Raw genomic sequence first — 14,322 nt, 5'->3', positions numbered from 1 at the left:
TAGTAGATATATCTATACTAGCAAAATTGTTGCCTTTAACATTTTAGAAAGTTTTCTTTAAAAATCCCAGCAGGCTTCCTACCTACCATCTTAACAAAAATATTTAGTAGCAATGCAGAACAAATGTAAAACAACAGTTAATTTAATGAAAAATATTAACTATCAGAATCACTAGAGTTATATGAGAAAATGAATGATTTAACTTTAGAATTTGGTATCACAGTGGCTGAAGATGGAGCTTTGGTGTCCTGAAGGCACTTTGTGAGCGCTATCAGTGACAAGCAGGTGCCTACCCAGTCATACAGGTATTCAGTCAGAACAGAGCCATGCTTCCACACGTCTGCTCTAGGTATACCTGAAACAAAGAAGAGCTATAACTGCAAAAGTCAAAGTCAAAATTGTGACCAGTGATTCTACCAGACTAAGCAGAGAAGATCATCCCCAAGAGTGGAACTATGCGCAAGTCCCTAGTGCAGGGCAGCGCAGTCTGAAGTACGCAGAACAGATTGCTCACCAAAAGAACCATCACTCTTAATATGTTATCTATAGGTTTACAGTGAGGTCACCTTTTTTATAGATCTCAAAGCTGATCTGTTCCCCTTTTCTTAAGGCAATGAATTTTGATAGTAAATTTAAGGGATTGACCTTTATTGACTGAAAAAGAGTGCAAACATTTAGAATTATCTGTGATTCAATCTATTGAGAAGCCCAAGGTAGTTTCTGAAACAAGCACCTTAAAAGCATTCAGTTGAATGCTGAATCAGTTTCATTGATGAGCTATGTCTGGTAACCCCACAAAGTTAAGGATATCTACCGGTGATACAGTCCAGCAGCCCTTCTGCTTGAACTTGCGCAGGTGCAGCGGTTGGATCAAAGTAGTAAATCTTCTGAATCAAATTGTCATCAAGTTTCTGCAATGCAGAGAACAGAGTCAGATGGTGGTGAAAAATTTAAGAGCATTACAGAATTGAAGATGGCTAAGTCAAGCATATAGGATATCTGTAGGTAGAACTTCTARAAAAGATAAATAGAAGAAATGGGAGATTGAAAGGATAAGGTCTGCAAGGATGGAAAAATACGTAGTATTCATTTATGCTTAATTTAGAAGGATATCCCTCCAATGTTTAGAAATTGACTACAAATCATATTCTTCATTTTGCATTTAGGCAGATATGGAATAACTATAGASTTATGTCTGTTATATGGATATTTTTACCATATATAACAGCTCCTTAACACTGTGTCTCAATGGATGTAATCTCTCCAAATTCTGTTGTCCAATTCTTTTCTATCAACAACTGTATTTACAATGCAGTTTTTTAAATGACTTTATCTGGTCATTACTTATGCATGAACATACCTACGGTGTTCACTTGCCTATTCTCCACTTAAAAAAAAAATGGTTTATTAAACTGGCCCTTTTTGTGTGACATGCATCAAATTATTTCACTGCCTATCCACCCTTGGCAAATTCCATTTTATCTTCTTGGGGGCAGAAGAACAGAAAAAATGCCTCAACACTTCAAATTCTCACCAGTATACACTGACTCCAGTTCTCAATCTTCTCCTTCCAGTTTGGATAGAAAAGCAACAGCACGGCCTTTACTATGTTATGTACCAGAGTTGGAGGTTCTACATAGCTCTTTATTTCAGCAAAGTCCTCAGCTTTAAGTTTCTGGACACACTCACGCAGGTCCTGCAGCATGAACCGATGGAAAAGAATCCCTGTATGCCTCAAACTTGCTGCATGTTCTGCCTCTGGAATCACAAGCCAACCTTTCAAGAAACTGCTAATAAACATCTGCTACTCAAGACATGCTACTGACTGAAAGGCTCTGCCCTTTTTATGATTAACTCTTTCTCTTATTAACTAAGTGGCTGTTTTTCACACAGCCCAAGTATTCTGTGAATCATTTCAAAATGCAGATGTGCTTGACAAGACTAAACTCACTGTAACTTAAGTGTGATGTGTTGAGAACACAGAATATTCCAAGGGAATTGCACAGGGGCCATAAGTGTTATCAGACCCACTGTGTCCCCAGGAAAACTGGAGTCACCAAGGAAGTAATTAATACAGCCTYCCACAGTGCAAGTAATACAGCTCTGCTGGGAGAGACTCATTCTGGTTGCACAGTCCAGACAAACAGAAAAGATAAATGGTATCAAGATCTAACCCTGGTCTGGAAACCTGACACGCACATCCTGGCACAGCAAGCAGGTTTCGCACTGTGTCAGACAAAGGCCTAAGGAATGAGCAAGGGTCTTGAGACCATGAAGGGTTCAGGGATGCAGGTAATTCTGGAGCTGTGACAGTCAAATTCTTTTGATTTTACTTGGACAGTTCTGAGGAGGAAATGCGAGATACCCAAAGGCAGTAAAACACCTTGTGAACCTAAGCCACAGTTTAGACATTCTGCTTAACTGTACTCTGCTAAGTAATTAGGCTTGCTCAGTAGATTGTATGTACCAAAGGTTTATATTTGTCTTTTCACACTTGTATGAATGATACTGCAAGTGTAGTATTACTGAGAAACCTAATTTCATCCCCACAAAAAAAGGAGTTTGGCTCTGTATGCACAATACCTAGTACATAGACTGGTTCTGTTTCCCCTGAAGACATCTTCAATATCTCAGAGCAGGCAGCTTGGACCATCTTTAGCATTTTTTGCAGGTCTTTATGTTCATGAGGTGGTAATTCCTGGTGATGTCCCATACTTAGATCTAATACTCCAAGAGCATGTCCTGATAGATCACGGAGAGGTATTGCAAAGTGGTGTTCCCCACAGACATAAGYACCAATGACCTGTGAACTGTCTGTGCATTTAAACAGGTAATCTCTAAAATGAAAGTAAAGAGAAAAATATGTCCTACATTTTGTAATTCCAGTCTTTTTGGTACTTATGTAGCACATTTTAGTAGGAAGCCATTCATCTCTTGTTGAGACAAGGGTATTTATATTACTAAATCAGTTGCTTATTGTAGCTTAACTTTGAACAGATTTAAGTGTCATTCAGGCCACATAAAGAGAGGTGAAAATAGCATTTTGGAGCAMAATACTGCTTAACTCAGGCAATTGTTAAAAATCATAAAAGTTTAACAAACACATATTAAGTTGTAGTCTTGCTTTAAAAACAGCTTCCTGTTTGTAACCATGTTGACATTTGTTCTATAGAATTTTGTAAGAAGTAAAAACATCTGCTCTAACAGCAAATGACTGTTAACCAAGCTTGACAACAAGGAGGATGTGTTTAAAGACAAGTCTGTGAGGTTCTTGGCAGTTGAAGGAAAAAGATAGTTGAAGGAAATGAGACTAATATAGCCAGGAAAAAAGACAGATTAATCTAAAGAGCAAAATGCTACAGTATAGGCTCTGATCCTGCAGACCTTTCACAACAGGCRTAGAGCTTGCTTGGCAGCTCATCAGGTAAGCACTATATTAGAATCTAAGTTTTTACAGTCCTAACCTCAAAGAAAATGTACATCACCACCTCATAAGTCAGTATCACATGCATACACACACCAGATGCCATGGTGGTAAGAGAGCTATAGGCAGACACCCTTGTAGGCTTGCATTCCCATGGGCTTTATGTAATGTGTATCATGCCTGATACAGGCTATAATCTAGGACCAGAAGTAACAGGTTAGTTTGCAGGTGCAGTACCCACCTTAAAAGGTTCTCTTTTCTGAGGAGAAGAACTGGAGAGGTATGAATTTCTCTTTGCCCTGAATGATCTGTAGTAATCACCTTCCGCAGAGCATAGTCATATGTCTGTTAGAGAGACAGGAGGTTTAGCTTCATCTCTGAAAGGAACAGCAATTCTGAAGCTTGGAGAGAGAGAAAGCTTTATTTCTCAGAGGAAAGCTCCCACTTATATTCAAATGCAATGGGATGGTTTAAAGATATCTTCCAACAATGTCTGGTTTTATTCCCAAAGTATATTGCTCAAGATTCATGAAGAATGTGCCCTGGACCTCCCTCAGCCAGACTATTTAATCTGTTCCCAGGCTCTCATACTGAGGAACAGCCACAGGTCAGGGAAGAGGTTTCCTATGGACCCTTCTTTTTCATATCCTTTTACAGACCTCTTTCTCATGTCATGTTCATTTTAGCATACCTTGATATATGAAAAGGACAGAGGGGAGCAAAAGGCCTGGCTATCAGGCAGCTAACAAAGGGACAGAGCAAAGCCTAGAATGACAACAGAATGCTGCCAACACAAATCCTGCTTATCAGAGGAAGCAGATGAATTATGGTTGCAGAAGATGTCATAAAGACTTTTCAGTGACACAGGATCAGACCTAAATAATCCATACACTTGCTTTTTGTCTTAACTCACTTTTATGTGAACTGACAAGCTTCCCAGGGCCCAAGTGYCTGCTGAATAACTGGAATATGATCTGCAGGGATGTGGGCTGCCCTTACAAGCTAACTGGGAGCAGCTACTTCTGGAGTTGTATTTACATCTTGTTTGCTAACATTAAGAGCTAGGATGTTAATTATCTTCTTTATTCTATGCCTTTTTGGCACACGTAGAATCTCCACAAAGTTTCCTTTGTGGAGGGCCAAATTAGCAGAGCTTTAGCAGGGAGTTGCAATGCTGGTAAGCCAGTTGCTGGATGTACTTCTGCATAGGTGTGCGGTTTTGCTTTGTTCACTTTTATGCAGCCATAAACACTAAAGCAGAAGAATATTCCCTTTTCCCATGGAGAAATGGCTACTGTAGGAGTAGTGCTGAAATGTTTTAAATGGGAGGAGGACAAGAATGAAGAGTAGTCTTCTTTAAAGAGGGAACCTTCTCTCTCTATTTGTACTGCMCCTTTGATGCATAAGCAGGCACAAAAACCTCATATAGGTTTCTGTTTTGATGAAAAAGCTGCTAGGAAATGATAGGCAGCTAGAAATGCCAAAGTAGCTCCATCAGCCCCAGCCCTCCCTTTTCACTGCGCTACCCTGCATACCTTATCTTGGCCAGGCTCCATCAGATACGTAATAACAGTGTGGATGTTGGGTGCTCTTGGATACAACCAGTCCAGAGCAGTGAGCGTCACTTGCAGAATATTTTCCAGTGCGCAGACATGGTGGTAGGCTTTGCTGAATGTATGAGAAACTCCCTGTGAAAGTAGAATACTCCAAATGAGCCAGACATTTCCATATGWCTTGGGGATTAAGCTGGGGAAATGTTCAGGCAGCAAAATGAAGTAAAATGGTTGTAAAAAGTTACTTAAATCAGAACTTGTAATGCTAAAAAGCTACAATGAAATGTCCCATATCAAATAAGGCTCCGAGGCTCTAGAGCACCCTCATCACAGCCAAATCTTAAACTAGACAAACTTGTTTTTTAGCGGAAAGAAMCAATTCTTTGCTAATGTTGGCTTACTGCGCTCTCTGCTGTTCAGATGATGCATACACAATGAGGCTGATTCTAAAGAGAGTTCTAGCATTCTAAAGAAATCCGAACAGCCATTGTTTATAATTAATCCACCATGTAAAAAGTGAAATTTCATGACACTTTACGGAAACAAACACAAATATTAGGTCCAGAGTAAATTAATGCTACTTTCTTTGGGCTTTGCACAAATCTGCAGTTAATTTACTAGTCAAATCTGCAGGAGAAGCTTAAATAAACTACTGAGAAGGTGAAATCTGATATTCAATTACAGGTAAAGTGGTAATAAGCAAGATACTAATAAGGTGTTCTGCACATACCAGTTTCACCACAAACAGTAAAAAGGGATTCCATTCTGAGATGTACATCTTCATCTACTCAGAGCAAGCCTGTAAAATTCACATGGTCCTCACCCAGTTTTTTGAAGAGTAGTCTATGAAATGCCTTCTCATGGTGCTTACCTGATAGAAACTGATCTCATGGGTCAGAAAGATGGTTTTCTCACACTTGTCCCGAAGTGTATCAAGTCCTAGAATTCCAAAGACTCTCCAGCGAGCATCTTGCAACGGCAGTACCAGGAATGAACCTCTYCTCTCCTCAGCTGGGCGGTCATAGTTCCAGAAGTGGATGTTTCCATGGAGCTGAACTTTTGGAACATGGATTGGCTTCCCCTCTTCAACAGCTAAAAAGCTAAAAAAAATAGCTTATGAGGAGCTTTGTAAAAGTATTGGAAAATATTTAGCAAAATAAAAAGACAGCTTTGAACTCTTCTTGCTTTAGGCATCAGAGAAGGAAGGTGTTAGCTCCTTACTCTAACCACACTTAGAAATACTGCATTTACTACTTGCATCTCAAAGTCAGTGGCAATAAATAAGGCTCTTTTCATCCTCAAGTCATTGTAAAAACATCAGCTAATGAGTGTAATGAAAAGGAAATCAGAAGTGAGAGCAGAGGCAAGATTTAAAGAAAGAGATAAATGTGTCTAACTTATGGAAACAAGAAGTAAAGAGGCAGAAAAGCCGTTTACACTGTAAATATTAGGGAAGAAAAGGCATTGTTCTCAAAAAATATCCAGTGGATATAAAATGCTGTAATGGAATTAATTTTAAAGGAGGAAAAAGGAAGGGTGAATATAATAGACATTTGCTAAAGGATGAGACTTATTAGACTGTGAGCTAATCTCCCTAAGGAAAGGAGTGAAATCCCACACAGAGCAGTTATAAGTAGACCGTGTAAATTATAATAACATATATGATAATGAATCATTCCACAGTGGTCCCCGAGGGAAGTTCTTCTGTGGAGTACCCTGTCAACCTGCATTTCTAGCACACCCCAAACCACTGCCTGGTACCCTTACATTCCACRTATTTTTTGAGAAAAAGGAACCATTCTCTGCAGCTTTCCTTACCTTACTCCATCTACATCTCTGTAAAGTATCTGATTTAGGACATACGGAGCATCATCTGCAGTACATGCTACACAGCGTAGGAGAATCCGTCCTCGCTCTGGTGAGACCTGGTTCTCTTCCAAAAGGGCAATATATGCACTGATCCTCTTGTTATCCCCATGGGCTTCCGCATCCTAGCAACCAGATGTTTCCCATTACATTATGTACATTAGCCATTGGCCATTACTCTTATTTCATGCACTTATCACTTGTCTCATTTATGCTGATCTGCTGTTCTAGGTCACTGATTTTATATGTCATGCACCAACTGCATGACATATGTATGTTAATGCTGTGATTGCATCTGACCTGAATACTCCATTACAAGCAAAAACACCACATATTTTGATTGACAGGGAGAACGGATTTCATTTTTGCTACTGCTAGCAGAGGCTAGTTCACCTAAAAATAATTTATAATTATAATCTGTGCCTAAGCAAAACTCCTATTGATTTAATCTCCAATGGGATATTCTTCTGGAACAACAGACAAGCAAGTGCCAGAGTTGTTGCCTTTCCAGATCTGGACAATATTATAAAAATGCTTCAATAACTACATTACAGAAAAGGGAGAGAAGTTTTGCTCTGAGGGGGGCTTTAATGGTCAGGACAAATATCTGAAGTTGCATCTGGAAGTAAAAAATGAAACTATTCCCACTACAACTTATTCATCTTTGTCACAGACTAAATCTGTTGCATTTCCTCTCAGAAGCTCTAAAGCTAAAATTGTGGATTTTGACATTTGACACTAATCAGGTCTCCAAAATGTGAGACAGCAAGTATTCATGAAAGGTATTCTTTGTTGGCAAAGCATGGATAAGAATTCCTGTGTCTCAAATCTGACTTGTGATTCTTTCTGTGGATAACCACTGGCTCTCCTGAGCCTGAGCTAAGCTCAGAAAAGCACAAGGAAATCCAGCCTTAGACCAATTTCWCATGGTATCTGAGAGTTCCACTCAAATGCAACAGGGTCTGAAGACAGTGTCACTATCCATAACTGAAAACACTCTCATGCTTCCTGGGGCACATACCTGGGAGAGGACCTTAAACACTGCTTTGTAAACTGGTTCCATGCTTGCTCCACTGGTCTCAGCTGCTTGTTGGATACAATGCAGCCATTTCCTCCTCGCCAGGCGTCGCAGGTGCTCCACGTGACTTCGTTCCACACTGGTGGTCAGAAACTCCACCAAGTTATCAATGACTTCATCCTCATCTCCAGTTAACTCAGAAACCACCAATTCAAGGTAAGTCTGGAATGTCTGTGGGGACAGTTTCCCCATTCTGCTTGGCTGTGGGTAATGTGAGCAAAGGTGTTTCTTTGCTAGTAGAAGAAACAGAAAATAAAACAAGGACAATCTATATAATCTCTATRCAATCTATAATATATTTTGCTTTTCCCCTAAACTGGCTTCAGGTGGAATGCTCCAGACCCTCATTCTGATTTTCTTCCAGCTATTCCCTGAACTTAAATTGTCATCATGACAGGTAATCTCCAGTTTCAAGGCTGGATGTACCTTTTCCTCTAAGTGCCTCCAGCCTCATACTCTGAGAAAGAAACCTGCAAATTGCTCCTGAGCCCCTTTTACACCTCTGCAAGATACCTAAACAATAAAGATCAACAGAAAATGGGACAGGTGCCTGGAGATATGAAAAATCAGAGGCACCTTTTCAGTAGAACCAAACTTCATGGACATTTGAGGGGCTGGTGGGACTGGGATGCAGGTAGAAATGCTTCACACATCAATATTAGCCAAAATCTTACAGCAAAACTACTAACCATTCCCATTAAAAATGTGAATGTCAGAGTCTACAGATGATTTCACAAACCATTCTTATTCCTGAATTTTCCATTATATACAAAATTTGCAGAAATTATATTTTTCTTTTGAAGCCTTCCAAAGTAACCATCATTCTTAATTACGCTGCTTTGGGTGCCTGTGATGAATTATTTGTACTGTGCTAAATCTCATAAATGAAGATCAAAGAAAATGAAAGCCTCATTGAGGACATGCAACAGATGGGACAATAGTGTTTGAGAATCACCTGGAGATATGCATGTGGAGCAAAAAGAACAAGAACAYCTGAATAAGAGCTAGCAAAAGTGGCTGGGTTTAGAAGATTGAATTTGTTTGAAAAATATCTAAAGCATCACAGAGCCTGTTAACTCCCAGGGGAATGAAGGAGTAAGGATCACTGCATGGAGGCTACTCTTTCTCATTGGCAAAAGCCAGAGGTGTGGAGCCATGCTCCAATCCTGTTTTTCATATCCTAGGGAATGAAGCTGACCTGGCCCAAATACGGGCAAATAAGTTGCAGGAGAAAGGGTTGGCAGAGTTTCCTTTTCCCTTGGAGAAAGGAGGAATGCAACAAGGATCTAATTGTGATGATCAAGAATTGCTTTCGTGTATCTACTGTATCTACTCAATTCTACTAATTCACAAACTTCCAGTTTTCCCAGAAGTCCTGAAGACAAATAAGGCTCTTCCTAGTTTTGGAATCCTAAAAGGCTGAGCATGAAAATGTACATTCACTGTATCAGTTTCCATTCAGTTACTACTTAAATCAGAAGCCAGTCTAACAGGAGATTTTCTGAATTGTTTGCCCCCATAACAGTTTTTATAAGATCTGATTATGTTCCTTCCTTTGCTGTAGATCTTGGACTCATGGGGGTGCTCTTGTACAGTCTTTGGAAGTTGCAGGTCAGCTTCCTGGCTTTGGAAATCTGGGATTCACCAAGTACTCTGCCTATAGCTGTGCTTGCCTGATCACGACTCTGGCAATTCCTTTCCTGAACACTGTAGTGACTAACACTTTGATCATTTTTTTTGCATCCTGATTTCAAATCCTGCAGGACTCAAAGAAGTAAAGAAAAGGAAAGAGAACTATTTGTCAGGTCACTTCCTACTAACAAACTAGCAATCAGTGATATATAGGTAGAACTGTGAAGTTTGCTGCTAAGCAGGCAGTATTTGTGATCAATACATAAAATAGTCTGTAAGGAACAGGCTAATAGAAAATCCTCTGGTTAATGATGTGCAAGAACTGGCAGGAAGCTGCCTGATGCCCTGATTGCCTCTTGCTGTGAGAAAAAAGAAAACAAAAAACATATTTTACAGGAGCTGAGAGTCTCCTCCTTCCCCCTCAGAAATCAGTGGGCATTTTATCATTGATTTTAGCTGTAGCAGTAGCATTGGTGTGTAGTAGTGACTAACAAGCTCCACTCATTCTCAAGCTGACTGTTAATGCTGTCTTATTCTGGTAATCATCTGAAGAATGTTCTGAATTCTTTAATGTCATTTCTGATTTTCTGGCAAAATTAGGATGGAGGATTTTCTGATGATATACAATTGTTTGGATTTGACCTCCACTTTTTCCTCCCTTTGAAGAAAGAGATGAAAAAAGAAATACATGAGAAGCTAAACTTTTTTTCCCCTTCAGTCCCAGTGTTTTTTCTTCCAAAGAAAAAATGTCTTCCAAAATGATTGGTTTTGGTTCAAATGACATTTTAATAAAAAAATTGTTTTGTTGACCAAAGTTCTAACAGGACAGCACAAGGTGCAGGAAGGGGCTCCCTATGGTCATCCACAGGGGAATCTGACCCGTAGCACTGCCAGACGCATCAATTCTTTTGTCTGCAACGCTGAATCCAGCCACGGTTCCCAGCCTTGTGGGTCTGCRTGCACAAGTGGTATGAATTGTTCCTTGAGCTGAGCGCAGAAAGAACTGCTATTTGTCTGCACCATTCTTACAACGCTTTTGATCTCTCATTGATAATGTCACTAGATTTGTTTTTTGGGATGTGTGAAGTTTGGGCAAGGACTTGAGATGCAGCAGGATAATGCCAGCATATATAGCAGCAGGCAAGAAAAGCTAAAGTTGGTACTAGTTCTCCAGTTAGCTAGGAATAGGTTTGCCCTCTACAAAGAAAGCTGTTCTGCCCCGGAAGGCTCTCACAGGAACTGTAAGCACCTGGGAGGATCAGTCCCTTCATTAGCGAGGCACAACATAATGAATTATTTGGCCCCGCTATATATGTATTGTTACACTTTTCACTTACAAAGAAAATCAAATATTTCAACCCACTTTTCACGCTGTGCTTTCATCCAGGAGGAATGCAATGTCTGTAAGCTCCTCCTTCAAATCTTCTTGTTYTATGATTGCTTTGAGAGATTAGGTTGAGGCTGCTAGAAATAGTTTTATGTTGCTTTTTATGTAGCATTGATTTTGCTATACCATATTTCTATTTATTTATCCTTTACTTTATGAGGTCTTCAGAGAAGGGACTATGTCCTTCCATATTTCTGTAGCGTGTTCTGACATAGCTTGAGTATAGCAGAACTGTAAACCACCCAGCTTCTGTGGTTGTACAGCCTGGAGAGAACTGACCATAGCATGCCAGCGGCCCTGCACTCCTCCAGCTGCCTCAAGCGAGCTAAGGGATAATGAAATTCAGGTGGTTGCCAAAAAGAGGCATTTTCAGTAATGCATAGCACAGTGAGTAATACAGAGATGTACAAACCTGAAGCATTGGGAAGGAGGGACCATCTAGGGTAGCAGTGTTCAGTGCAGACTTCCCCCCAGATTTCAGATGAATAAAACCTATCCTCTTTGCCCAAGCACAAATACAGACATGTTCTTAATTGCTAATGCAGTATTTCAGAGCATATAATGCCCACATGTTAATACGCATGAGGCTGCCAGACAGGACTAGGTGAACCTGCTGCATTTCTGACTGACCCAAGTCAAAGAYCAAATTTGCTAAGTTTATTGAGAGAAATGAACCAACTGAGAAATGAGACTCAAAGTTGCTATCTAATTCATGAGATCTATGCAACAGTGTGGATTACTAAAGGTCATTTGAGACCTATAAGGAGAGCTGGTGCTCTCTCCTACAAGAGACATTCCTGCAGATAGCTCAGTAAAAGATATCTATTAAAACCAGCTATATAACTGAGGCCATACCAAAAGTGCAAAACACATATCCCCAGGCTTTTGTTGCATTTTTCACTGCTATATTACATACACTTAATGCTTATTAAAGAGGAAATAATTTTTCAACTTGGCACAATGTCACGAAAGCATTGGACTACCTCTCTGACTGGGAACCTAATTCTCAGAACAGTCTTTTGCAGAAGGAGGGCATGGAGCTATGTATTAACAAGTTCCTTTTCATTTTATASTTCATACCTGTACACTTACAATTATGCCTGCAAAACCAAAAAATTTCTGGTGCTTGCTTATAATTTCATTAGTACCGTCATTGAATGCTTGAAGGCCTGCTGTGTTGACATTGTTCCTCTCTCACAGTAAAGCTGTTTCCTTACCATTCCTCAAGGCCTTTTTTTCCATTCCTTCTTTGAATGTGCTTAGAACAGCATCTACCTCTTCCAGGTCCAGAAACCCAGATCCATTGTTGTCCCACTTTTCAAAAAGTGCCTCCAAAAGCAGTTTCCGTCGGGYCAAGAGAGAGCTGCGGTGAACCTAGAACAGAGAAACAGCTGGTTTTTGATAATTCGTGGACACTGATACTCAGATTCTACACAAGTATGAAAATTGCAGCAGTAGGCTCATCACACAATCCCTGCTGGCCAGGTCAATTCCATAAATACACAACTTGGACACCCAGAYGAATCATTAAAACTAGGAGATACCYGAAAACAATACACACAGTTGACAGGTTAGTTTTACCAGACAGAATCAGCACTGCAAAGGGTTATTTTCCAGTAAACAAACAAGTGAAGCCTGTGCTAGATCTAACGTGAGAAACTCAGGTAAGTGACAGTTTCCCAGAATACAAACATCTTCCCAGACAAAAACAACCAGAGCCTGGTTAGTAACGCCCAAAGATTTGAAAGCTTGTATTTCTGTACCTTGCTGTTTTGCTGGTGCTGTGCTGAAGTGTATGGGCTCCAARAAACTGTATGTGCAACTTGTTTTTTTAGAACCAGCATTTGCACAGCACACAGTGATAAATGGCTCAGAGTGGAATTCTCTCAAAGGCCAAAACAGTGGCAGTGTATATTGTGTTCAGCATGAAGACAGCAGAGCTGTCAAATCCAATATCTCATCCAAATTAGGTCAGGAGCACAAAGGGAAACTAGAAAGCAGTCTGAGAAAACTGCAGCTACAGACATTTCTATGGACAGATCCACCAAGAAATATATCTACACTCTGAAATGATATGGGGCATCCTGATGCAGTGCATGAGGATATTGCTGGAGAGAAGCGTATTTATTCAACAGATGGCAACTGCTCCTTGCAACTTAAACATGAAGATGTATGTACCCATTCATACACACCCACACACGCGTGCAAGAGCAAGCACACTTATTTATATTCCTCCCCAAAACGTCCACAAACTCATATGTACATGCTAGTGCAGTAGGTCAGACATCAGGTTCTTGACTGCTAGAGAGGTGAATAAGTGGAACAGAACGTTTTGAGCTCTTTCACAGCTAACTATCCACTTGCTGTCTCACCGAGGCCAGCTCTGAAACAGGCAGATAACCTGTCACAGGATTTKTCTGTCATCAGTTCTAGGGCTAAGGGCTAAAGTAGGTGAATCCATATGAAAATGAAAGGGCAAAAGAAYGCAAGATTGCAAGTGAATAGCTCTGCCAGTATAATATTAAGAACTGACTTTATAAGTGTCTCTTGTGTTTGGACATGGGATAAGCAAAACTCATCAATATTTACTTTCTTTAGTTGTTCCRTTTTATCCTCTTCTGTCTGTTTGTATTCTTCTTTGATAAATGCAATAAGCCTCTTCATAGTAGGCAAAGAAGTGCCTTTACCAACAAACGTCTCCATGAGCTGGACAAACTGCGGCAGGTTGAGGCAACTTTCATCAAACGCACTCCTAATGTGAGAAGCACCATGGCTCTGAATCTCTGCCATGATTGGATGCAAGTCTGAAAGGCAGAAGCACAGTGCATTGCTGGAAGCTAAATGCTACCCTAAAGCCAGCCAAATGAGAGATATCAAAGAAAGGCTGAATTCTGYACTTCTTATCCAGTGAAGTTATGACTGAATACAGACTTGCTCCATGCTAACTAAAGGCCTTAATCTGTTGATACTTTCTAATAGTATTTCTTCAGTCTTTTGCTCCAGCCTAGCATAGATGCTATCATGCAACCAGGTTACATCACTGAAAATAGTGATGTAGCTGAAATCATTTATAGCAAAAGTTGCCTTCTGAGACAAGTTCAACATGGTCTGAGACAAGCCTACTCTTCTCTTGATCTTGAAGTCGGCTTCAGGAACCAGTGTTTGTATTGTCTCCAAAACTTATAGCTCGTAGCAGTAACAGCATGTGTATAGACACTGCCAGTCACTCTGTGTCCACGTGAACATACAACTTTGTAACCAAATACCTGGAAATCTAGAGTTCTCACAATTCCAGTCCTCTGGAATTCCCTCTCYATAGCTGCTATACCTGAAACTTAGGTCAGAGGTCAGAAGATCACCTGATGAAAGATAAAACGTACTG

The 14,322-nt window shown here is 40.2% G+C and overlaps 1 protein-coding gene across 1 annotated transcript in view; it reads right to left on the bottom strand.

Annotated features, from left to right (window-relative positions):
* Window positions 1-155: 155 nt before the first annotated feature.
* Window positions 156-14,322, bottom strand: part of EFCAB5 (EF-hand calcium binding domain 5) — a 39,016-nt gene continuing 24,849 nt past the window's right edge. The window contains exons 13-24 of the mRNA XM_085301236.1: window positions 14,207-14,299; window positions 13,530-13,744; window positions 12,158-12,314; window positions 7,865-8,154; window positions 6,796-6,968; window positions 5,849-6,077; window positions 4,960-5,112; window positions 3,666-3,769; window positions 2,584-2,837; window positions 1,535-1,758; window positions 815-911; window positions 156-355 (exon numbers count right to left, since the gene is read on the bottom strand). Of these exons, the coding sequence (XP_085157362.1) occupies window positions 156-355; window positions 815-911; window positions 1,535-1,758; window positions 2,584-2,837; window positions 3,666-3,769; window positions 4,960-5,112; window positions 5,849-6,077; window positions 6,796-6,968; window positions 7,865-8,154; window positions 12,158-12,314; window positions 13,530-13,744; window positions 14,207-14,299 (2,189 nt within the window). The remainder of the gene's footprint in view (window positions 356-814; window positions 912-1,534; window positions 1,759-2,583; window positions 2,838-3,665; window positions 3,770-4,959; window positions 5,113-5,848; window positions 6,078-6,795; window positions 6,969-7,864; window positions 8,155-12,157; window positions 12,315-13,529; window positions 13,745-14,206; window positions 14,300-14,322) is intronic.

The sequence above is a fragment of the Rhea americana genome, unplaced genomic scaffold, assembly GCF_003343005.1.
Source record: "Rhea americana isolate MKP2758 unplaced genomic scaffold, rheAme1 scaffold_175, whole genome shotgun sequence".
NCBI lineage: Eukaryota > Metazoa > Chordata > Aves > Rheiformes > Rheidae > Rhea > Rhea americana.
The sequence above is the reverse complement of the archived record's forward strand: the minus strand, read 5'-3'. Positions and strand labels throughout refer to the sequence as shown.